This window comes from Meles meles, chromosome 5 (assembly GCF_922984935.1).
Source record: "Meles meles chromosome 5, mMelMel3.1 paternal haplotype, whole genome shotgun sequence".
Taxonomy (NCBI): domain Eukaryota; kingdom Metazoa; phylum Chordata; class Mammalia; order Carnivora; family Mustelidae; genus Meles; species Meles meles.
In genome coordinates this window covers 32,949,069-32,975,890 of record NC_060070.1, presented here as the reverse complement: position 1 = coordinate 32,975,890, position 26,822 = coordinate 32,949,069, and the positions used below count along the sequence as shown (strand labels likewise).

Genomic DNA, 26,822 nt, shown 5'->3' with positions numbered 1-26,822 from the left:
ATTTCATAATGTAAAATTGCACCAACACGCAGAAAGGAAATGTCACAATTTATCTGGGGATATCATTTTCAAGTCCATGGAAATATGGGGGAATTTCTTTTTTAAATTATAATCCCCCAAACCCACAACGCTTTATCAATTTACATGACTGATGTCAGATTTACATCAGCAAACATAATTTGCTTCTCCTTGTAAGTTTTTGCAAAGTTTTTCTTCTTAGTATTCTTAATTCTCCTACTAGTGACAATTCAATAACAGTTTCGGAAAGTTTGTTTTAACTTTATTCTTACAATGTAGTCACTGGCAAGGAAGAATGTCCTTGTTTTTGAAGGATCACTTGACCACGGATAATGCAACCTCTGCGGGAAAAGTAGCAACAGCTTCTGATGCGTCTTCTCTGTCTGGCAGCGGTGAGCTGGGGTGGTTCACATGAACTCAAAAGAACAGTGTGTGCATCTCATCCCAACCCACCATTGAGTGACTTCACATTGAAAGCCTGAAATCAGTCACACTGGGAGTATTCCCATGACAAAAATTGGAAAGCCCTACAAGTCAAGGATCCCCCCTTATCAGAGAGTTGGGGGTTAAACATTGGTCAAAAGTCTTCAAAAGTCACCTTCTTTAACATTTGGTATTTTAATGTTCAGAACATCAAAAAATAGATGGCCTAGATTGATTTCGGAGGGAGGATTTATGGCTACCGAGTTAAAACTGAAGCCAGCAGCTGATTACGGAGGTTTAGGACTGCGGGTGCTGAGGAATCAGGCCTAATGATGCTCCTGGAATGCCCTTCTGCTCAGATGCCAGGCCATAGTCAAAGTGACGAACTGAGAGTAGGACATGAGATCCCTGACTTTGGTGAGGAGTGTCTATAGATGGGGGATCAGAAGGTATTTTGAAAGTTAGAAGCAGAACAGTTGTCGAATAGTCTAATATATTTTCTCTTTTCTATGTAGCTACACATGGTCAGACACACTGCTGACAGATGCTAAGGAAACATATGCTAGAAACACACATTTTCAGATCTTTCAATTTTACGAATATTTCTGATTATAAGGACTTATGAATATTTATTTTAGATTTTACTGGGTGGAATTATTTTTAGGATTCTTAAGCGAAGGAAACAGGGCTTTAACACTATCAATCCTCCATTTGGGGTATCTGTCAGCAAAAACATCTCAAATAAGAACAGTGGTGTGCCAGAGTCTGTGTTGGTATTAATAATTCTCTAGCTTTTGTGGTTGTAATCTTAGCAGCAGTTTACAAATGTTCTATAGAAAACACTGCAGAAACATAACTTCCCACTAAAAAAAAATTAACAAAATTAAGCACATATTAAGAGACTGAAATGTATATATGTGGTTTTTAAAAAATTTTATTTATTTGAGATACAGAGTGAGAGAGACAGGAGCATGAGCAGGGGCAAGGAGCAGAGGCAGAGGGAGACGCAGACTCCCCACTGAGCAGGGAGCCTGATATGGGGCTTGATCCCAGGACTCTTGGATCATGACTTGGATCATGAAGGCAGTCACTTAACGGACCGAGCCACCCAGATGCCCCTATACGTGTGTGTGTGTATATATAAAACTACACTATATATACATATGTGTGTGTGTATACATATATACTATGTCCCTATACGTGTGTTTTTATATATAGTATATACTTTATATATACTACACATACAATACGGTTCACATAAAAGTATCTTCTTTGGAAGAAATGGTCTTGTAATAAATTACCAACTTCTTTCATTCACAGACTAGCTAAACAGGTGCTAGTTCTGAACTGTTGTTACTGTAACTTTAAAAAAAAACATACTACATATTCAACATTTTTAAATAGTCACTGATCGGAAGTTAATCTAAAATTTTTTTCTATTACTATACACTTTATGAGTAGAATAGCTCACTGACTAGCACGACATATAAATGTTAAGTAAAGCAGCATAACAGTGAAATCCTACACACAAATAATAAAATTCCTCAGATGGTACAGCAGTTCCTTTAGCCATTCCCACTGACTAGACTATATCGTTCATGTTCACAAAATTTTAAGGTGCCAGAAGTAAACACATTTCTAAAAATCTAATATAGGAAGAAAAATTGACTTAGAAATTTTGGGCCAAAATAAAAAGTAATCGTGCTCAGAAATATTTTTTTAAATCACATCACTAAAGTGATTAGTCAACTTCCTAATCTTTCTCTTAAATAATACATTTAAAATATTTTTATTAGAAATAAGTTATAATGCATGATCTTGAGAAAGTATATTAAAAGCTACTGTAGTGAATTTTTTTTTAAAGATTTTACTTATTTATTTGACAGAGAGAGAGATCACAAGTAGGCAGAGAGGCAGGCAGAGAGAGAGGAGGAAGCAGGCTCCCTGCAGAGCAGAGAGCCCGATGCGGGGCTCGATCCCAGGACCCTGAGATCATGACCTGAGCCGAAGGCAGCGGCCCAATCCACTGAGCCACCCAGGCGCCCCTGTAGTGAATTTTTTTTAAAGATTTTATTTATTTTGAGAGAGAAAGCGTGCAAGTGGGGGGAGGGGCAGAGGGAGAGAGAATCTCAAGCAGACTCCCTGCTGAGCAAGGAGCCTCATGCTGGGCTCAATCCCACAACCATGAAATAGTGACCTGAGATGAAATCAAGAGTGGGTGCTTAACCCAGTGGGCCACCCTGGTGCCCCTGTGATAAAGACTTTTTATAAGACATCATATAATACTGCTTAGGAGCACTTTCTAAACAGTGCCCTAAGAAACTATAGTTTCCAAGAAATGTTGACAAATATTCCACAGAAAATCGGGAAACAGCACAAAACTTACCTCATCTCACCTTCACAGCATCCGTTAGATATTAAATGTTCTGAAGTTTGGCTGTAAAGAAATCTGCCTAGCTGTGCTGAATTCATGGTATCCTGTGCTTATTTCACCATAGATTTTTTTCTTGGCACATAACCTCTTCTGAAAATTGCTCTGTGATTATTTATATGCATTCTGGAAAATTCCCCCGGCGCTAACATGTGCCTAGTACAGAGATCTCTGCATATATTTGTGGTCCATATATATGGTCAACTAAGTGGATGGACGAATGTGTCTCATCTTGTGTTATTCTTTCCATTCAAGCTCACCAAAAATAGTTCCATGCTACAAGATCTGTAGGACCTGGGAACTAATTAGTAATGAAGGGTTTGGCTTCTACAAAAACCAAATGCCACAGTACATGGTACCTTATAAGTAACAGCAGGAAAACACCGTGTCAAATTCTGGTTTAAGTAACAAACCAAACTTTAAGGAAATAAATCTTATTTGGGGGAATTACTGAGAAAGGAGAGAGAAGTAAATAACAGTGTGAACGCAGTCTGCAGGTTAATTGCAGACTCGTGTAATTTTAGAGTTTAAAATGAGCTGAAGTCATTTCATAACATGAGGATGGATTGTGAGTGTTTAGCACATAGATGATGGTTCATCTACCAGGCTTATCCTCATCTAATTTCATAGAGGCTGTGACACAAACCTATTTACCCAAACCTTCCATTATATTCAGCAGTGTCCTGAAATGATCAATTTTGAAAGTGAGCTAATGAGATACTCAAGCTTATCTTATTATTCGGAAGTACAGAATAATACAAACAATAAAAATCATTAGACATTGAACAGCATTTTTATACAAATAAAATTTAAAACATCTCAGTTAGTTGTCTGTACAGATTCTCATTTGTAACATTTGTAACAGAAAGAGCTGTTTTATCTTTGGTATAATCTACTCAATTTATCTGGCCATATGACTGCTTTGCTTTTAAATTTTTCCTTAAAAATTTTATACCTAACACTGCACCAATTTACTTCACCAAATACACTGATAAAAATCTTCCTTCCTCTGAAAATGTCAATTTCAACATAATTACCTTTTTCCCTTCAAAATGTAATAAACCATTAGTAGTATTCCTATGTACAAAAATTTAAGCCCCAAATTCAGACTTATAGGCAAAAATCTTAAATATACTTTCTGCTGTGCCAAAGGAAAAATCTTGGCCTCTATCCACATTTATAATATGTATATATAATAAATCATGATCTCTGATTAAAGTAATTTATCTTCTCCATTTTGCCTTGTAACTATTGCTGTCAATCATTATCTCATTTGCTTATTGACATTAATGTACTGCTAGAGAACTAGGCTGGAAGGATAATATCACAGTTGCTAGAATAGTTTTTTAGCAATAGCTAACATTCTGTTAAGGGTCACTGACAAAATTTTCAGAATGGCTGAAAAGAAAAGTTCTTCTGAAATATTAATTTAGTATTCAATGTGCTAAGAGAGGAGGAAACTAGATATAACACTGAAAAATGTGTGATAAATGGCTTTGAAAATGAAAATTACTAGTCAGAAATAGGTGTCCTTTAATACCGTAAAGTAAAACATGAAAAGTCAAACATTCATTATTAACATACATGGTAAACAAATGAAATTTTTATTTGGTTTTATATTTGTTTATTATTATACTTATAAATATGAGTTTCCAATCTTTAGTTAATTCCTGGGAAACACCAAAAATAAAAACACTTCTTTAAAAAAAATCATTCTCCTCTTTACATATTGGCTCCAAATTAATCACCCCACAAGAAAAGAGGAATGTTATCTTATCTAAGTGTTTTTCTGCATTTTGTGTATTTTTGGGGTCTCACTTCAGAGAAATTTAAATTAAGAGGTTTTTTTACTTATGCTCATAGAGTTAGGGAAATATTTTAATCTACTACTAGCCACTGGGAAGATAATTTATCTTACCCAAATGCTAATAAATATTAAAAAACTTAAGTCAGTTGACAATATTAATAACGATGGGTCATTTGGCTTCAAATTTTCATAGATAAGTCTACATATTTTGTCCTGTTAAGGGAACCCTTATACACTGCTGGTGGGAATGTAAATTGGTACAGCCATTATGAAAAACAGTATGGAGGTTTCTAAAAAAAATTAGAAATAGAACTACCATATGATTCAGCAATATACCACTTCTTGGTATATATCCCAAGAAAATGAAATCAGGATCTCAAAGAGATATTTGCACTCCCACAATCATTTCCATATTATTCACGATAGTCAAGGTATGGAAACAACCTAAATGTCAACAGATGAATGGATAAAGATTATGTGGGATGTGTGTGTTTGTATGCATGTGTGTATGTGTATATAGATGTATATATATGACATGATTTATATATGATTTATATCATAACATATATAACACACACATAAAATATGGAATAGTATTCAGCCTTTAAAATGGTAAAGTGAGAAAGATAAAGGCTGAGAACAGCTTTGAGAGTGGTGTATAAAATTAGGAATGGGCAAACCTGAGCTTAGTTATGATTTGGGAATATCCAAGAACAAAGGTCAAAGATTTGGTCCACCAGCCAAATTCGGATAGCCACTTGAAAATGGCTTTAACATTTTTTAATAGTAAAAAAATAAGTAAATAAGAATAAAATAAATCAAAGGAAGAAGAGTATTTTTTGACACATGAAAACTACATGAAATTAAACTTCCAGTGTCCATAAGCAAATAGAGTTTTATTGGAATGCAGCCACATTCATTTACGTGCTGTCTATGGTTGCTTCCGCACCCCCGCGAAAGGGGGCTCGGGCAGAGACCCACGGGTCTCTCATCTTACATAGTACAAATGTCAGGGATGTAGTCATTAACTCTCCACATTCTGAATGCCACATGTATTGCCACACCACCATGTCTTACTACCAGTGGACACCCATAATTCCAGAACAAAAAGAAAAAGAGAAAAAAAAATGTGGACTCCGAGTTTCCTGTGTTTAAGGCACAGTGCAGTATGGATAATTCTGTTACCACAGTAGATGGCAAAGCATTGTGTTTACTGTGCAATGACACTGTAACTGTTCTAGAAGAACACTATACATACAATGGAATTATCAGATGAAGTACCCATCACAGTGGCCAGAAAAATGAGGAAATTTGAAACAAGTAATCTCATTACTCACTACGGAATTTCTTTCTAAAAATAAAAAAATGAAAATAAAGCTGCAGCCAAGGTAAGCATCTGAGTGGTTCATTCATTAGCCCCACAAGGAAAGCCTTTTACCAATGCTGAGTTAATTAAATTGTTTTTTGATTCATCAGCTACAGAAAAGTGTCCAAAGTAAACTTGCTTCGATTATTTAATTAGGCTTTTGGCAAGAACAGTGGCTCAAAGAATTGAGAACATTGGGAGTAACATCAACAGTCAATACACATGATTCTGAGTCGTTTTCCCTGGCTCTTGCTGAGTCAACAGATGTTACTGCTACTGCCTTGTTCTTGTTTATTGGCTACGTCAGTGCTGAGGCTGGAGTGACTGGAGAGTGAGTTTCTACAAACAGTCTGTGTGGAGTAACTACAGGCAAGAATCTACAGACAAGAGTATTTTCTCAGAAGTTAAGAAAAAGGACTTCAGGGCAACCTGAAGTAGAATCTGCTAAGATGTGTCACATTTGATGGTCAAAATAGGTGGGGAGCAAGAAAAAGGCTCAGTCGAATTTATAAAACTTGTGAAAATGCAAAGTGTTGAAAACTCATACAAATAACAATTGTTATTTACTGTATTGTTTATGGCAGCTGTTTGTGGAATACATGTGACCTGACCTTGTGCTAATAACCCTGTCCTCGGCAGTGAAGGTCACAGAACCAGCCTCAGCTGTCATCTGTCGGCTATAGAACCTTAATATCCCAATCTGTCCTACCACACTGCAGCCTGTTGGCTTAACAGTGGTAGTTTTATCGTGAGTTTTTGAGTTCAGAACAGTTATTGCAATTTTTCTGGACCAGAAGAAATACCTTCAATCATGATTATGGAACACGGATTGGCTTTGGAATATAGCCTTTATTGCACACTTGATCCTGTTTCGTAATGAATTTTTGACCCAAAACTGAAATACTGCAAAACATTGGGAACAGTTATTCCCACTGAATGTGGGATTCAGGAAAAGGTTTCTCCAGACTCAAATAGCATTCTGGAGTAGTGCTTTTCAAAGGGTGGCCCTCAGACCAGCAGGGTCAAGTGACTGCTCATTAAAATGTGCATTCTATTCAATCAGAAGCACAGGAGATAGAACCAGCAGAACATTGCTCATGTGCGAACACACACTAAAGTAATTTTGGTGACAACTAATGTAAATTCAATTACAAAGTAACACCGAGCAGCTTTATATTCTTCCTGTGCTATCAGAAGGTAAGACAAGAAGCCGAATCTCCATTCTCATATGAATCTGCAGCATGCATTTTCTAAGCTGAAACTATAGGTCCAGCAGTGGTTTTTTTGGACCCTGATGCAAATGTAAAAGAAATTTACATTTTTCAGATCTAGTCAATTGTGCAATTGAGGAGCTCCACCCAACTTTCAACTGGAAGTGATTAATCTGCAAGGTAATAGCATGCTAAAAGGAAAATACCAAAAGAAGAAAGAATCTAATAGAATTCTATCAATGCCTTCCAAGCGATAAATATGCTCAGTGAAAATATTCTCATGGATTAACATATGTACTTGGCAATACTTATCTGTATGAAAAGATATTTTCCAAGACAAAATATGTAAAATCATACTAGAGATCAACATTAACAGATGAATACTTACAATCAATTTTGAGGACAGGAAATAATAACTTTGAATCCCAACTAAATGAAATATTATCCTCCTCAAGAGTATTTCGTTCTTCTTGGTAGAAAACCATATCTGGGGCGCCTGGGTGGCTCAGTGGATTAAGCCGCTGCCTTCGGCTCAGGTCATGATCTCAGCGTCTTGGGATCGAGCCCCGCATCGGGCTCTCTGCTCTGCGGGGAGCCTGCGTCCTCCTCTCTCTCTGCCTGCCTCTCTGCCTACTTGTGATCTCTCTCTCTGTCAAATAAATAAATAAAATCTTAAAAAAAAAAAAAAAAAGAAAACCGTATCACAAAAAATTGTTCTCAATTACTATGTTTTGAATTCTGTCAATCAAAATTTTGTGGAAATTTATTTTCTCTATCATCACATAATACCCATACAATAATCTTAATTTTGCCTCATAGTCTGATACAGAAAATGTGTGCTGACCAGTGCTCTAGAGTCAGAAGCCACTCTGGACACGTGGTTGAAAGCCCTGACCCTAAATCCAGATGTTCCAGGCGTGTATTATGGCTCTGCCACTAGCAGCAATGTGGACATGAGTAAGTTCTTCCATCTTTCTTTGCCTCAGTTTCCTCAACTGTAAGTGGGAATAAGTAATGGTATTTATCTTACAGCATTGCCTTGAAGATGCAGTGACTTAGGAAACGCAGAGCACGCAGAATGTGTCTGGCACAAAGTAAGCACTAACTTCATGCCAGTTGCTAATTTAAGATAAAAGTACGACTTCACCCAGTTGGTAGTCAATTTATAAATCTCATCCTCCTAAAAGTTCCACTGGATAAAACACTTAAAATGTTTACATACATTTGTGAGTGAAAAGAAAATCCAAGTGCATGAAGGTAACAATGTAGGTCAAACCCAACACCCCTGGCTTCCGCCATGAAATAGAAGATAGAATGGGTCATAGCCATGACAGCAATCTTCAGACAGAAGGTTTCTTACATGGAGGACACTCTATTACTATTTTAATATTTCAAAGTCACAATATTACCTTCTTTATATTCTATGAAAGAATAAACACAGTACTAGTACTAGTAATAATTTATAACCTTTACATGTTTAAAGTTTAAAGTTTGACATATTATATAGCCTAAATCAATAATATATTCTTACTCATTCAACAAATATTTATTGAATGCCTAATATTTGTCATATGTATAAATTCACTAGCTTAACTACTTTGGGGGGAAAATGCTTTCCTGTCTATATTGTTGAGAATACCCTCAAAAATTGCTTAGAGACATATATTAATCATGCTTATTTTTTAGCCGAGTGTGCTTTTTCTTAATGACTGCAAGAAATTCTAGAATAATGCTGTCCAGTATGACAGCCCAGGTGACTACTGAACACTGGAGATGTGGCTAACGCAACTGAGGTATGGAATTTTTTTTTTTTAAGATTTTATTTATTTGACAGAGAGAGAGAGACAACAAGAGAGGGAATATAAGCAGGGGGAGTGGGAGAGAGAGAAGCAGGCTTTCCGATGAGCAGGGAGCCGATGTGGGGCTCAATCCCAGGGCCCTGGGATCAAGACCTAAGCTGAAGGCAGATGCTTAATGACTGAGCCACCTAGGCGCCTGTGAAGTATGGAATTTTTAATTACATTTCAGTTAACTACAATTAAATAATATAGCCACACATGACTAGTGGCTGCTGTCCTGTTGGATTACTCTAGGATGTGCAGAAGTTGGAATTTAACATTTTGCTCTATGTGGGAAAATAGATTTTGTTACACCATATACTGAGTTTGCTAGTCAAAACAGCCTTGTTGGGGCACCTGGGTGGCTCAGTGGGTTAAAGCCTCTGCCATCGGCTCAGGTCATGAACCCAGAGTCCTGGGATCGAGCCTTGCATCAAGCCCCGAGCCCCGCATTGGGCTCTCTGCTCAGCAGGGAGCCTGCTTCCTCCTCTCTCTGCCTGCCTCTCTGCCTACTTGTGATCTCTGTCTGTTAAATAAATATAAATAAATAAATAAATAAAACTAAAAAAAACCAGCCTTGTCTTTTCACGCCACAGAAATTGTTTACTTTTTTAGCAGCAGAACAAAATCAATTCACTATTTAACAAAACAATGTTTGTTTTTCCTCCACTGTAACAGATTCCTAATTATTTAAGGTCCTGGCCATGGAGGTGGAAAATATATATTATATATATGTATATATAATATATATATTTTATATATAAAACATATATATGGTAGTCTATATATATTATATATAAATGAAATCCACATATATATTTTGTATATAAAAATATATATATATTATACACATACACACATACATATATATATATATAAATGAAGTCCACATATATTTCAGATGTCTTAAACCTTTCCCTCTGGCAAATTTTTAAGGCATCTGCTTAACAACTAGAAAGCTATTTTCTTTAGTAGTTTACCTCTGTTTTCTTTAGTAGTTTACCTCTGTTCTTGATTATGCTCATATTTTTATACTGGTATGATCCACTAGTAAAATAGGTATATATGTCAGAAGCAAAATGGAAAAACTAAAATTTTCAAGTCAAGTATCACCTTTCCCCACATAATTCTGGAAATTCTGTATATACCTAAACAAAACACTGGTCAGGTCATAGGGCTTATTAATAAGACATCCTTACATGGAGGTGTGAAAAATTAATTTTATTTTTAAATATCATGATACTTTCTGGCTCAACACGTTCCTTTAAAAATAAGTTAAAAGGTTTCCATATTACTCTTTTATTACACATGTAATTACTGACTAAAGAATAATATTACTGATTAACATAAGATAAAAATGTGAGCCACTCACATACTCTTCAACAAAAGTGCTTGCAATATTTTGTGAAAACATTCGTTTACATTTTTACGTGATTTAATGGACAATTTCATATTTTTCTTCAAAATCTACAAATGCCTTAATGGAACATTAAGACATTCCCACCATTATATGAACAAAACCAACCCTAAAATAAAACCCTACCAAAGCACATTGATTTTATTATAGAACACATATTAAGTCACTGTGTAAAGCTCTTTTTTATGAACACTTTTGGAAAGCTCACGTTGAGTTCCAGCACAGCTCTATTATCAATCTGTGAACAGAAGGACACATCAAGCAAGGAAAGATCTTTACAAGATTCCAGAAGTTTTCTTAAGGATGCTGGACTTACCATTCTTGTTCCTGTTAAGACAAAATAAAACACCATAAATATCATATTTAGATAGTGTCCTGATAAAGCGCCCCTTTAGTATTTATTGTTTAAAATGCACTTAAATTGAAAAATGAATAGCATTTCTTTAAACAAATGACATGCTTCAATAAACCTGTAAAAAAAACCATGAACTGAATTCTCCTAGCCCACTTGGCATCTAGGATTTGGATTTTGTCAATACTCTACTCCATATCTTCCTTCCTACCTCTACCCCTTCCAGTCAGCTCCTCCAGACCTTCCTCTTTCTGTCACCCAACTCTTCCTCAAACTGCGGGTCAGATCAGAAGGCCGTGCTTACAGTGATTTCCCCTCACAGTCCACGCAGTGCGGTTACCGAGCAAGCACCCTTTCAGGAACTTCTGTGTCAGGCACTGGCGATGCACAGATAAGTAAGACATGTGTCTGCCGTAAGGAGCTCACTGACCAAAGTTGAAAGCAAATAACTACAATACAATCTGGTAAGTTTGACAGTAAGTGGTGGGTATAAAATGGCATTACTAGAAGTCAGATGATGGACGTTGAGTACCGTGTAGCCCACGCTAAATGTGAAGACACTGTGGGACGTTTGGAGAGCAGCTCAATTGCATACATTATGAAAACACCTGCTACCTAGCAGATACTCAGTAAATACCAAATACCATTAGGCTTTAGGATATCATCTGTTATAAAAACAACAACAACAATAACCTTGCTTTAACTACAGTTTTCTAGGGAGAAAAAAAAAAATCACAATCCTATCACATAGTTAATCTATGCCTTTTTCCCTTCGAGAAATCCTTGGACTCCCCTCCCTGCCATGGGGCTCTAGAAGTGGTAACTATACGGCTCTCTTGATTGTGGCTGGCCCCCGGATTCTCCTGGGAATTCAGAATGGGAATTCAGTAAAGCCTTCAGTGTCCATAGATCTCTCCAACTAAAGACACGAAAAACTGGTTGGGGCTGTTATATTTAGCCATGTGTACCAAGATAGAGACGGCCAGCGTGACAAGGAAACAACAAGGCAAAGCCAAAGGGAGAAGCAGACACAAAAGGGTCTGTGAGTGTATAGGGGCATAGCGGGGAGGGGGCTGGTGCCTGAGCATGAAGGCAGGAAAAGAAAGAAAAAGGAAAAAAACAGCTTTCTTGCCTTTTGATGGTTTTCCAGTCTTTCCCGAGGTTTGACCATAGCTCGCTCCTACCTAGGGATCGCAGAGAGACACCTGTATCTTCATAATCATTTTCTTTCCCTTACATGTATGTTAACTTGAGCCACTTCTGTTGCACAAGCTCAGAGAACCTCAGCTGAGACCCCTGGCCACGTGGTGTTTTTCACCCACCCATTTTCTATTTGGTCATTAGACTCTGAGTCTCTTGATAAATCAGAAGACCCTAAAAGCCTAATAACGGAATGTCAGGGAAGGCAGTCGGGAGACTGAAAATTGATGTAGGCTGGGGTTTCCTGCTTGTGCTGCGGACACTGTGCGCTTTTCTCTCCTCATCCACTTGGGACACAGCTATGTTCTCAGCTTGCTCCTTCAGGGCTGGGGCCACGTCTCTCGTTTGCTGACCCATCTCCAGCGCCTGACACGGTATACGCTCAGTAAGTGTATAATAAATGAGAGGATGAAGGCTGGTGTTTAATTTCCCAATACCATCACCCAGTTTAGACCCTTATTAGATGGATTACCGCAGGTAATCTCCCTGATTCTGATCTCCTCCCTCTCCAATTCACCTACCACTTGTTTCTAGATTAATATCCCCCAAAAGCCCTAAATATATCACTCATGCCCTGAATTAAAACCTGATAATAGCTCTTCCTTGTTTAATTCTTTGCAGATTCCTCATCCTGGTGTTCAAAACTCTCCGTGAAAGCCTCCATTATACTAACGTTCTAAGTCAAATTAGATTTGACTATTCTCTGAAGATACTCTGCATTTTTAACTCCAATGCTTTTGTTTCATGCTATTCATTCTGCTTAAAATGCTCCCCGCCCCCATTTCCTATTCACTTTTCAAGGACTTTCAAATACCTATTAACCTTTTTTTTTTTTTAAGATTTTATTTATTTATTTGACAGAGATCACAAGTAGGTGGAGAGGCAGGCAGAGAGAGAGGAAGAAGCAGGCTCCCTGCTGAGCAGAGTCCGATGCCGGACTTGGTCCCAGGATCCTGGGATCATGACCAGAGCTGAAGGCAGAGGCTTTAACCCACAGAGCCACCCATGCGCCCCACCTATTAACTTTTTTAATTAAACTTTTTCTTATTTCTCTGATCATATGTACTCTCCTTTCTTTGAACCCCAAAATGGCCTTGTTTCTGGCATGCATTTAAGTTATTTATATATTGTTTTACTTTTTTTTTTTTTTGGCCAGGTTATAAACTCTCTGAAGGTAGGAACTATATCTTGCTCAGCTTTGTACTGATCAGTAAGCATTTTCGGTATGAAGAAGGCATGCCACTTAACGTTCATATGTGCCAGTCACAAAATAACAAAATAATCCCTGTCAGCTTGCGGTTTAACTAAGAAGCTGTTTTTTTGCTTTGTTTTGTTGTTTTGTTGGTTTTGTTTGTTTGTTTGTTTAGTGGATTCAAACACTTAAGGATAAAAGGAAACCATAAAACAACAATAAAAATGAAAATACAGCATAGTGGTTTAGGAGCATAAACTTTGATTCAAATTCATATGTCCTTACTAGCCATGAGATCCTGGGCAAATCACATAACTTGTTTCAACCTGTTTCCACTTCTGTGGCTATAAAATACCTCATACAGTTGTTGTGAGGGTTAAATCAGTTACTATATGCTCACAACAGTATAAACCACACAGTGCATTGTTGTTAATATAATTATTAATTATTATTACCGATATTTTTACTGTGTCCTTCATATTTGAAATAAGATGTTCAAATACATTTATATGTATGGCCCTCTTTCAGCTATAATTTGTTTGGCCTGATAATGATACTTCCTTGCTCTTCTTTTCTGAGTACAGTTGACACACAACGTTACATTAACTCTAAGTGTACAAGTTTATACTTTATGCTATGTTCACCACAGGTGTAGCTACCATTTGTCACCATGCAATGCTATTAATATCACTGACTATATTCCCTATGCTGTGCCTTTTAGTCCCATGACTCACTTATTCCATAACTGGAAGCCTGTATCTCTACTCCCCTTCACCCATTTTGCCCATCCCTCCACCACTCTTTCCTCTGACAACCATCAATCTGTTCTCTATAGGTCTGAATCGGCTTTTTGTTTGTTTATTCATTTGTTGTTGTTTTTTAAGATTCCACCTATGAGTGAAATAATATTACTTATCTTTCAGAGTGTGACATGTCACTTAGCATAATACCCTCCATGTTTCATAAATGTCACAACTGCATCCTTTTTCGTGGCTGTGTAATATTCCATGGTTTATCTGTATACCACATTTGGCTCATCCATTTTTTATTTATAGACACTTAGGTTGCTTCCATATCTTAGCTACAATACATAATGCTACATAAATATAGGGGTGCATATATTGTTTTGAATCTGTGGTTTTGTTTTGAGTAAACACCAAGTAGTGGAATTGCTGGAACATACAGTAATTTTATCTGTAATTTTTTGAGGCACTTCCATACTGTTTTCCACAGTGGTTGTACCCATTTATATTCCCACCAACAGTGCACGATGGTTCCTTTATCTCCACATCCTTGCTAGCATTATTTCTTGTGTTTTTTATTTTAGCCATCCTAATAAGTGTAAGGTGGTATCCCATTGTGGTTTTGATTTACATTTCCCTGATGATTAGTGTTGTTGAACGCCTTTCATATGTTTATTGGCTATCTGCATGTCTTCTTTGGAAAAATGTCAATTCAGGTCCTCTACCTATTTTTAAATTGTTTTGCTTCTTTGGCATTGTTAAGTTCTTTATATATTTTGGATATTAACCCCTTACAGGATAAATCACTTGCAAATAACTTCTCCCATTCAGTAGGTTCCTTTTGCTTTGTTGATGGCTTATTTTGCTGTGCAAAAGCTTTTTACTTTGATGTAGTTCCAACAGTTTATTTTTGTTTTCATTTCCCTTGCCTTAGGAGACATATCTAGAAAAATCTTGCTATAGCTGATGTTAGAGAAATTACTGCCTGTGGTTTCTTCTAGGATTTTTGTGATTTCAGGTTTCACACTTAGCTCTTTCATCCATTTGGGTTTATTTTTGTGTAGGGTATATAAGGTGGGCCTTTATATTGAGGTATGTTTCCCACTTTATTATTATTATGTTGAAGTTTATTCCACTTTGTTGAGTTCTTATCATGAATAGATGTTGAATTTTATCAAATGCTTTTTCTCCATTTACTGAGATAATCAGATGATTTTTAGCCATTTCTTCTAAGATGTACAGTTTGATGGCCATATAAGTTTTCACAGTATTCTAATTACTTGTATTTCTGATGTGTTAGTTATTACTTCTCTGCTCTTATTTCTGATTTTGAGTTCTTTCTATTTTTGGTGAGTCTGGCTATGGGTTCATTGATTTATCTTTTCAAAGAATCAGCTCTTGGTTTCATTGATTTTTTTTCTACACTTTTTTTTGTCTCTATATCACTTATTTCTGCTCTGATCCTTCTCCTATTAAGCTTGGATTTTGTTTGCTCTTCTTTTTCTAGTTCCTTTAGGTGTAAGGTCATATTATTTGAGATTTGTTTCTTGAGGTAGGCCTGTATCACTATAATTTCCCTTTGAATTGCTTTTGCTATGTCCCAAAGATTTTGGACAATAGGTTTTTGTTTTCATTTTTCTCCATTTTTAAAAAAATTTCTTTCGACTGCTTCATCGACCCATTCATTGGTTGTTTAGTATCATGTTGTTCAGTCTTCAGGTGTTTACATCTTTTTTAGTTTTCTTCTTGTGACTTACTTCTAACTTTTCTTGTGATTTATTTCTAGTTTCATACTGTTGTGACTGGAAAAGATGGAAAACATGCATGGTATGACTTTAATCTTCTCAAATTTATTGAGGCTTGTTTTGTGGCCTAATATGTGATCAATTCTGGAGAATGTTCCATGTGCAATAAAAAAAATACATCCTGTTGTTTTCAGAAGGAATGTTCTCTAGATATCTGTTATGTCCAGCTAGTCCAATGTGTCATTCAAAGACATTATTTCCTTGTTGACTTTCTGCCTTGATGATCTATCATTGATGTAAGTAGAATGTTAAGGTCTACTACTACTGTTTTACTGTCAATTTCTCTCTTTACATCCACTAATGCTTGTTCTATGTATTTAGGTGCTCCAGTGTTGGGAGCATAGGTATTTATGAGTGTTACATTTTCTTGTTGGATTTATCCCTTTCTCATTATGGGATGCCCTTCTCTCTTATTATAGTTATTGCTTTAAAGTACATTTTGTCTGATATAAGTATTGCTACCCCTCCCTTTTTTCCCCCACTTCCATTTGCATGGTGAATGTTTCTCCAACCCATCACCTTCAGTGTGTTTCTCTTCAGGTGTGATGTGAGTGAGTCTCTTGTGGTCAGCATAAAGATGAGGTGGGTTTTTTGTTTGTTTGTTTGTTTTCAAATCCATTCTGCCACCCCATGTCTTTTGATTGAAGCATTTTGGCCATTTACATTTAAAGTAATTATTGATAGGCATGTACTTATTGCCATTTTATTATCTGTTTTCTGGTTGTTTTTGTAGTTCTCCTCTACTCCTTTCTTCTCTTGCTCTCTTTCCTTTTGATTGATGTGTTTCTATAGTGTTACATTTTTTGTTTGTTTGTTTTCTCTCTTTTTGTATATCTATTATAGGTTTGGGTTTGTGGTTACCATGAGGTTCATAAATACCATCCTAAGTGTATACCAATCTATATTAATTTCATGATCTTTAAGTTCAAACACACTCTAAAAACAAAACAGAAAAAGAAAAAAATATATTTTTTTCCTCTCTTTATGTTTTATGAATATGTTGTGCTATTTTACATCTTTTTATTCATAATTTTCTAATCTCTAATTATGGCCATTTCTTTGCCCCTAAAGAAGTCCCTTTAACATTTCTTTTAAGTCTGGCTTAATGCTGATAAACTCCTTTATTTTTTGGCTGGGAAACTCTATCTCTCCCTTAAATCTGAATGACAACCATTCTGAGTAGAGTATTCTTGGTTATAGCTGTTTTCCTTGCAGCACTTTGAAGGTAACATGCCATTCTCTTCTGGCCTGCGAAGTTTCTGCTGAGTAATCAGCTCATAATCTTATAGGTTTTCCCTCGTAGGCAACTTTTTGTCTTTCTTTTGCTTTTAAAATTATCTCTTTATCGTTAACCTTCGACTTTTAATTATTATGTATTGTAGTGTGGACTTCCTTGGGTTCATCTTGTTTAGAATGTTCTTTGATGTGGATGTCTACTTCCTTTCCTAGGCTTTGGAAATTTTCAGCTATTATTTCTTCAGGTAAGTTTTTTTTCTTACCCCTTTTTCTCTCTTCTTCTGGGACCTCTATACAGCAAATGTTTGCTTGATGCTATCCAAGAGATCGCTTAATCTATCCCCATTTTAAAAAATTCCTTTCTCTTTTCAATGTTCATTTTGGGTGCTTTTCATTACCCTGTTTTCCAGATCTCTGATAAATTCTTCTGTGTCTGCTAACCTGTTGATTCCCTCTAATATGTTTTTTACTTCAGTGATTGTAGTCTTCAACCCTCACTGGTTCTTTTTTATATTCTGTATCTCTTTATTGATGGTCTCACTGTGTTCTTCCACTCTTCTTTCCAGCCTGGTTATCTTTATGATCATTACTTTACATTCTTTTTCAGGCATATTATTTATTTCTGTTTCATTTAGTTCTTTTTCTGAGTTTTTTTTTTTCCTTATTCTTTCTTTGGAGCATATGCCTCTGTCTCCCCATTTTGCTTGACTTTCTGTGTTTGTTTCTATGGATTAGGCTAAATAGCTACTTCTCCTAAATCTGAAGGAATGGTCTTATGTTGGTCATTCCCTATGTAGACTGTGTGCTTGATGATTCTTGCTGGCTGGCTGGAGCTGTGGCTGGAATGGGCTGGAGAGGGTGGGAGTCCTGCTACTTTCCACATAGTGAGTGCCCTATCAGGACAGCTAAAACTGAAGTGGATGCAGGCCAGGGTGCCCCAGGGTTCCATGTGCTGAGGGCACCCTAGCAGGACAACTGAAGCAGAAATGGGTGAAACCCAGGGTGTCCCAGCGTGCTCTGTGTAGGGGGTACCCTGGCTGAGTGGCTGGAACTGATGCAGCTGTAGGCCAGGAGGTCCCTGAGCTCTCTACACAGAAGGTACCTTAACAGTATAGCTGAAACTAAAATGGGTGCAAGCCAGGGAGATATGGGGCTCCACACACAGAAGGCATCATGGAAGGACAGCTAAAGCAGAAATGGATATAAACTGGAAGTGTTCCTGGATTCTGAGGGTGCCCTGAATGGCAGCTGTAGTTGAGATGGAGAACAGGCTGGAAGGTCCTATAGCATCCCACGCAGGGGGCATCTTGGCAGGACAACTAAAGCTAAAACGTGGTTCCTGGGCTCTCCACACAAAACATGCCCTGGCAGGATGGCTGAAACTGAACTGGGTGCAAGTTGGGTTGTCCCATGGTGTTCCATGGAGCAGGTGCCCTGGCTGGGTGGCTGGAGTTGATACCGGCAAGGGTGGCAGTGTTCTGGGGTGCTACACCCAGGGCATGTCCTGGGCTGAAATCAATGCAGGCATGGGCCTAGGGTACCTGGGGTGCCCCACACAGGAGGCACCCTGGCAGACTGTTTGAAGCAGACATCAGCCAAGATGGTCTGAAGCACTCTGCACTGGGGGTGTCCTAGCAAGTCATCTGAAGCCAAAGCAATGTTTTGGGGTGATCTGCACCTGTGTCACCTTGGTGTGAAGGCTGGGGCTGTAGTGAGAACTAACCACGGGTGTCCTGGTGTGCACCACTTTGTGACTGCCTTGGTGGGACAGCTGGTGCTGGTGTGGGCTAAGGGCCCAGGGCTCACTGAGGCACCAGGCTGGTTAGAGTGCCCAGACTGTGCAGTGGTCTGTGCTTTCAAGGTGGAGGGGGAGTGCAGACCATGTCCATCAGCCCCGCCCACTCCAAGAGCATCCTAGCAGCTCCTCCCACTGTTTGGTGGACTTCCAGCACCAACTCTTTTATATACTAGCTGCTCTTTCAGATCATGGCTTTCTGCGGAAAGAAAATAATAGTACTAACAAGAAGAAGAAGAAGAAAAGAATAAAGAAAAGTAAAAAGATAAAAACGAAAACAAAACCAGAAACAAACAAGACAAAAAAAAATCCCACAGCTTATTTTCTATGCCCCAGAGCCACTGTCGCCAAGGTGTGGGCTTGTGGACCCTGGTCTCACTGAGGTCGCAGCTTCACTGTGATGACTGGGAACTGTGGTTTCCAGATCCTGCTGGGGTCTAGGCTTTTTGCGGGGTGGGAATATAAACCGTGTTGTTCTCCAGTCTCTCCTACCCAGAGAGTAAGCCCCCAGCGCCAGTGCAGTTTGGCAGGGTTCCAGTGTTGTCTCTTTCGTATGCTAGTTGCTCTTCTATACTGAGGCTTTCTTTCTCTGCCCAAGGACAGAGAGATCTGGTCCCCATCCCTCAGTACTCTCCCCCGCCACTGCTGTTGGCATTGTCAGGGCTAGGAGGGCGGGGCTCCTTCCATTACTGTGTTTCAATTGTTCTTGCCGTTCTCTCTCTCCCCTTGTGGACGATGTTCAGTCAGCCTTCAGCTCTTCTGCAGGATGAACTGTTCTATAAACAGGTATAAACGGGTGTGTGCCATGGAGGTAAGTTCAGGCTCTTCCTATGTTGCCATCTTGGACTGGAACCCTCTACTTCCTTGCTCTTACATTTAGGAAAGTTACAAATGTTTTCAAAAAGAAGCCATTATACTTCTCACCTATTTTCCTTCTATGTCTCTGTCAAGTAATTCATCCATTTGTTGACCAAAGTTAGGCCACTGGACCACCTACCCCACTGTTCACCACAACTGTGCTTTTGTTTTAGATCAGTGTTACCAACTATCTTTGCGGTTCTGTAGCATCTCTTTCAGACGCTGGCTACTCTTCATCTCTACTGTATGAGGTTTTGAGGGGGAGAGTTGTAAGACAGGTATTAACCAACAATACCACCAATCCTCTGAAGCAAAGCTAATGTGATTAGCAATCCAATTTTAAAGGCCCTGGCCACCGCTCCTCATTCTCTCTCATGTTCTTGAACTTCCCCAAATATTTCTCTTGCAGAAGGTCTAGACTAATTCAAGGTGGAACGTAGGTAGGAAGGAAAAGAAAGAAGCAAGAAAAGCAGTTGTGGTGGGATGGAAAGAAAGTGCTCACAATGCTGGGGCCCAAAACTTGGCATATGAACCAATGTTCTGCCACATACTAATTGCTGGGCTCCAGTCCCCCTTCTGTAAAAGACAATGATAGCCAATTCCCTGAGCGAGGAAGAATAAAGAAAATACAACACAGATGAAGTAGCTAGCCCAAACTGTACATGCAACAGGCAAGAATTTCTTCCTAAATTTTTAGGCAAGAATTTCTAAATTCTTTTCCTAAAAGTAGCTTGAATAAGTAACATGCAACCTGGACTGTACGTTTTCAAGGAAACCAAACTCAGAAGCTGAAAATCTTCAGGTTTTCCTGTTGCTGAATGCTTAATAAACGGGAAAGGATATAATTAGCACTTCATGGGCTAACCTACTAATACTCACAGATTACTAGAGAACACAGTATGAGTGCTATGTGAGTCCCAAAGCACCAACTGTAGGGGCAATTATAACTCTGTGTTGCCAGCAACACCTCACAGGGCTCCCGCTGATGGACTGCAGTAAGGACACAAGGAACCCCAGAATTGGGAAGGGTTTTTCAATAGATCTGCACTGGGGTAGAACTATTCCTAAAATCTAGAATGATCAGGAATGAAGATTTGGCAATATTCCTTAATAACGAGTTTAACGTCAAGAAGCTTTATGTATATATGTGTGTGTGCGTGTGTATAATTCATTATAAAAATGGATTGATTTCTTTTCTGTCTTTAATAAAAATGGAGAACATAGCTCCATATAAATTCTCACTCTTCTCACTAGACCAAGAATTAGTGTTTGTTTTAAGAGCTTTCTGCTAGGTTCAACTACAGAATTCTATTATTTTCCTTACTCTTTTACCCATTATTCTCTGTATCAATTAGCCTATCTTGCACCTCCTCGAACCAAGCAGCCTTATCAGGACAACATTTTACTGTATCCAAGAAGTGCTTTTTTGCTTTTTTCTTTCCTTGCAACAAGTCTGAGATACACTTTCACGTCAAGGCGTTAAAACAAATCTCTCTACCATACGCTTACCTAATATGTCCAGTTGCCGTAATCTGCTACAATTACACGCCAGCTCTTCGATGTCTGTGTCACACACAGATCTGTTAGCAGTGAGGAAGAGTTTTTGCAAGTTGGGGAGCTGGCGTGCCAGTCTGGCGAAGCACCCAGTGCTGCTCTGCAGCGTGGGGCACCAGCCCAGGTCGAGCTCCTCCAGAAGCGGGCAGCCGGACGCCAGCTCCGCAATTCCATTCTCAGTGATGTTCTTGCATCTCCACAGGTCCAGTGTTCGGAGTTTTTTACACTTGGCTCCTATCATGCTGGCTATCACGTCATAGTCTTCAATCTGGAAAGCAAATCATTCCAGTCTCTCATGTGTTGTGCTCAGAAATACAAACTGTGTAGAGCGAGTTAAACACTCTTTTTTTTTTTTTAAGATTTTATTTATTTATTTGACAGAGAGAGAGATCACAAGTAGGCAGAGAGGCAGGCAGAGAGAGAGGAGGAAGCAGGCTCCCTGCAGAGCAGAGAGCCCGATGCGGGGCTCGATCCCAGGACCCTGAGATCATGACCTGAGCCGAAGGCAGCGGCTTAATCCACTGAGCCACCCAGGCGCCCCAACACTCTTTTTATTTAAGTTAAAACAGTATTAATCATCTCCTATTGTCTGCTTCCATGTAAACAGACCCACATTCTTGATAATACAGATCTACCCACTCGTCTCACGGATCTGCCACTGTTTCATGAAACAGCAAGAACCATCACCTACTTAAAAACCCATTTAACAGAACTCCAGACGGGGACTTCATGAATGAAATCCCAAAGCAGTATGAAACCCTCATAAAGAATGTGAGGATTTTGTGTTGTTCTGAATGCCTTCCATTCTGACCTCGCTGCCGCCTCTCATCGACGGGGCCTAGTTTCTTCTCTTTTATACATAATTCATCAGCTTTGGTGGGTAGAGAAGATCGCCCCGACAAAGCTGTGTGCTTCACCAGGCTCTGAAACAGTACGTGACTATGCTGAGAGTACTAATAATGATACGGTGTGGAGTCAAAGGAGCTATTTGGGGACTGCATATACAGCACAAAAATAACTTAGATCATCACATGCTAGTGTCACTTACCGCCGGTGTCCACTAGTTTACTTCCTCATCACAGGCTACTCCCCGACCAGACAAGGAATAAACATTTCAGTTCATGGGCTTTATATGCTTTAATAATGTTTGTTTCAACAGGTTTCTTTTAAGACTTCCATTTGTTTTAGAATCAGGTACCAAAATGATCACCAGAAGTCAAAAGGAAACAAAAGAGCTACCACTTCCAATTATTATTTCCTTTTGCTCATTTGTTTATTCCTTTTTTCAACTACCATGTGCCAGCATCACTCCAGAGGCTAGGAACAACAGGGAACCGGAATACAAAGACTTTGTTCACATTTTTGGGAAAAGACCGTACAGACAAATGAGCAAAATAAATTCAGAGAGTGATAAGTGGTGTGAAAATAATAAAATAGGGTGATCAGTGTCAGGTGTGGTGGAAGGAGGGAAGAAGGGAGTGAGGAAGGGAGGCAGGGAGGGAGGGAATGGTGATTGCTGAGATTTCCAGGAATGAAACCAGTGCATTCAAGGAACAGATATAGGACCGGGTGTGGCCCAAGGTAAGTGATGAGACCCAAAGGGAGTAAGGAGAGAGGCAGCGAGGGCAGAGAGCTATGCAGGGGCCAGGCCATTAAGCCAAGGAATCAATGGAGGGTTTGAAACAGATATCATCTACATTAAAAGAGAAATTCCTCTGATTTCTGTCTGGAGGATGGTCTATGGTGGGTAAGAATAGAGAGAGGAAGCCCAGCTGCATGAGCTTGAAGAGACAAAGGCTTGGATTAAGCTTACAGCAGTGGAACTGGAGAAATAGACAGATCTGGGGCTATGTTCTGAGTCTGACCTAAGGCCGGATGGCTTAGGTGTAGTCATGATGATTTTGAAGGTTCTGGTCTTCGGAACTGTGTGTGGGAGAATCATGCAGGAGACCATGAGAAACAGATTTGGGCAGGGGGGCAATATAACTACTTACATAAGTGTACCCAAACTATACAAACCTGTAGCTTCGAAAATTAGTGCAGTCAATTAACTTCTTTACAAAGAAGTAACTTTAAAACTTTCCAAAACCCATGATTCTGATTGTTATTATTTTGATGGTCAAAACTAAAATCGAATGTTAATCATCTTGTCCTCTGGTCAACTGACAGAAAGAAACTGAAATAAACATGGTATTAAAGTGTCAACAAAGATCAGTCCATGTTACTGTTCTGGTGACCCCTGGACCTTCTGTGAAATGCTAACAGTATTTCTATGACAGGTGCGAATGTTTCAGCCACAACATCAGCAACGGGATCAGCAGTATTAGTAGTATTTCTGAACTTCAATGTCAAGTCCTTAAAACTTAATTTCCAGGAATACAAGTATCAACAGCAACCATATTTTACTGATAACTACATTCTTTAATTCAAAAATAGCCTACTGGGGTGCTTGGGTGGCACAGTCGGTTAAGCATCCGACTCTTGGTTTCATCTCAGGGTCATGGGATTGAGACCCATGCTGGACTCCACACTGAGCATGGGGTCTGCTAAAGTTGTTTCTCCCTTTCCCTCTGTTTTTCCCAGCCTTGCTCACGCTCTCTCTCTCTCTCTCAAATTAATAAATCTTTTAAAAAACTGAATAAATATAAATAGCCCATTTATCATAATGCTTAAGAAAAGTCATGCTTGGGGCGCCTGGGTGGCTCAGTGGTTTAGGCCACTGCCTTTGGCTCAGGTCATGATCTCAGTGTCCTGGGATCGAGTCATGCATTGGGCTCTCTGCTCGGCAGGAAGCCTGCTTCCCTCACTCTCTCTCTGCCTGCCTCTCTGCCTACTTGTGATCTCTCTCTGTCCAATAAATAAATAAAATCTTAAAAAAAAGAAAAGAAAAGAAAAGTCATGTTTTAAGGAGCATTTTCTACAGTATATCACATATTAGTAGAAGTAATATGGAACTGTGGGTTTGGTAGTCAGGTAAAGTTGGAAAACACAGGTTTACGGAAAGGCACACACTTTCTTTGTTGCAGGACATGCCACTGAAGGCTCCAGGAGGAAGACAGAGTAGCATCATTTCCTAATTTTGGCCAGGAATCTCTATGTCACTCTTCCCCAATACACTGTCCCCCAATTCCTTAACTGAATAGCTTTCAGGACTAATATTCCCTGGGTCAACTTGAAAATGCTGACTTAAAACACACCTCATTCTACCGCAAATGTATATAATTCCTAATCTAATGTGTCTGTGGTCAGAGGCCTGCTTTTCTAGAGGACGTTGCTCCCATTTAAGGGGAGGTAAGTAACAGGCAGAAAAAAGTACCTCTAGCCAAGATTAAACAGGGCACTCACCAGTCTAAAGATGACAGGCTAGCAACAAGCAAAGAGTCAAGTGGCAGTAAGTGGCTGGTCTGTTGTCACAGACAGAGCCATCAAATGTCACCAGGCCTATCTAGAAGAGTCTTCAGAGGGACCCAAGAGAAGCCCATGAAATGGTTTACTAAGCTAAATATTTGATCAAAAGTAAGGAAAGCCTAATAATGTGTTAGTGGGCTCCCAAGATTGTTTCCAGAGACCGGGGTCAGTCTGAGCTCATACTTGGGGTTTAATCAGGCCTAACCACCAGGATGGCTTTCACATGGGGATATGGACATAGACAAGTGGCCATAACAGGCCTCTCTAGCCTATACTGCCAAACCTTGGGGCAGCTCTGAAGCCATCATTGAGCTCTAAAAGGTATTCACATGGGATTTCTTTCAGATTGAATCCAAGCCTAGGACCCCAGGAGAACTTCTCTGATCTTGTAACCATCCTGCTAATAACTCAGGTCTTCCTAGTAAGTGGACACAAAACTGGAATGGTTTGGAATCTCCTGAATCTGTTTTGCAAGGGGAAGGTACGAAAGTAAAGAGGGATGGACTGCTCCGCAGTCAGTTGTCTTGGGAGATGCACTTGCTCTGAGCGTGCACACAAACACCACGACTTCTATTGTGCCTTGAGTCTCAGTACTATTCATAAGCCACATTACTCAGATGGAAAAAATTTAACTCATTCCATGAAATCTTTCAGTGGCACATAAAATCATTATTTTAAATCTGGAAGGACTTTAAAGACTGTCTAGTCTAATAGTCCTTATGCTTTTGGATTTAATGGACTGGTAACATTTCAAAAAAATGTGCGTTCTAGCATAGGGTGCCCATCTTTTTTCTCTTAACCAATAAGGACAATAAAACAAACACACACTGAAAACAACAGCCAAAACAAACAAACAAAACAAAACAAAACTGTACCTAAGTCATTAGCATTTCCAGGAAATAGCTTCAGAACTTAAAAACTAAAATTAGCTTTGTGCCAAACTCACTGCCCTACTGGCACGTGGGTATGACTGATCTCTTATTTTGTAAAAAGAGATCCAGAGAGGTAAATAGCTTGTCTGAAATAACATCTGGCTTGAGGCAGAACCAAACTCTTTTAAACCACGCACACTTCTTCCCTTGCTCTCATAGATAAATAGCGTCAGTGTTTTGAAGACATACTCTCCAATTTAAGAAAAATGTTTGAAAGCGGGGGACACCGTAGTTCACCATAAATCTGAAAAGCTGCAGGTGTGTGTGGAGTGGGCGGGTCAGGATGCCATTTGCCCACGGGGAGAGAAAGAGAACAAGCGAGGGAGGAGAAAGAATTTTCAAATACTCACCATTACACAGCTGCCCAAACTCAGGTGCTGAAGCTCTGAACAGAAGTTCAAAATGCTGAGCAGCGCCGTTTGCTGCCATTGGGGACCGCATGGGGGGCAAATATGGAAAGTGAGAGAAAGTGAAACAAAGAGAAGAGGTCAATTAGACATTAGAGGCTGTCACTGCTTTTCTTGAAATAGAGCTCACAACCCAGGTTACAGACACCACAAATACCATTTAATGAGTCCCCAGGTGCTCCCACCATTGATTGGCTTGAAGTCAAGGTAATCATTACCAGTTTCCATGGGAGTCCCCATTTCGTATATGGTTTTGCATGTCCTACTGATACCTGTATTCCCTGTGACCTCTTGGCCCATTTCCCAAAGGTAAGCAATTGGAAAGTCTGGTTAAGACTGAACAATAAGACAAGCTAAACAGCCCCTCCCTCAGAAAAAAGAGAGAGAGGGGAAAAAAAAAAAAAAAGCCAAAACCCAGAGAGGGCTGGTGACACTTTCAAGAACAGCGGCAGCTCTGACATGCACTGATCAGCGGCCGCCTGATGGAGCTGCCAATAGAGTCACCCCAAATCAGGATCGAGCCGGTGACTTTAATGTCAAAGGATTCTCTCTGCTGACAACGATACCAACGACCATTGAGCACCTGTCACTAGCAACGTGCTGACTGGAACATATATAATGTGCACTTTCTAGTCATGTTCCTGCCATTTAAGCCCATTTATTCGGTGCAATGAAAACGGTCTCACCACTAAAGAAACCCAAAGGTTTGCCGGACTGCTACACAAGCACGGGACCTAAGATCTCTCTAGTCCTAACTCCCTTTGATTAAATGCCTGCCAAGAAACATTAAAGAAACAAATAATGCAAAGCATTCAAATTTCACTGGAAA

General features: G+C 39.2%; 1 protein-coding gene across 1 annotated transcript in view; it reads right to left on the bottom strand.

Annotated features, from left to right (window-relative positions):
- Positions 1-10,655: 10,655 nt before the first annotated feature.
- FBXL4 (F-box and leucine rich repeat protein 4) overlaps positions 10,656-26,822 on the bottom strand; it is a 78,894-nt gene continuing 62,727 nt past the window's right edge. The window contains exons 7-9 of the mRNA XM_046006661.1: positions 25,937-26,008; positions 21,202-21,514; positions 10,656-10,838 (exon numbers count right to left, since the gene is read on the bottom strand). Of these exons, the coding sequence (XP_045862617.1) occupies positions 10,675-10,838; positions 21,202-21,514; positions 25,937-26,008 (549 nt within the window). The 3' untranslated portion in view covers positions 10,656-10,674. The remainder of the gene's footprint in view (positions 10,839-21,201; positions 21,515-25,936; positions 26,009-26,822) is intronic.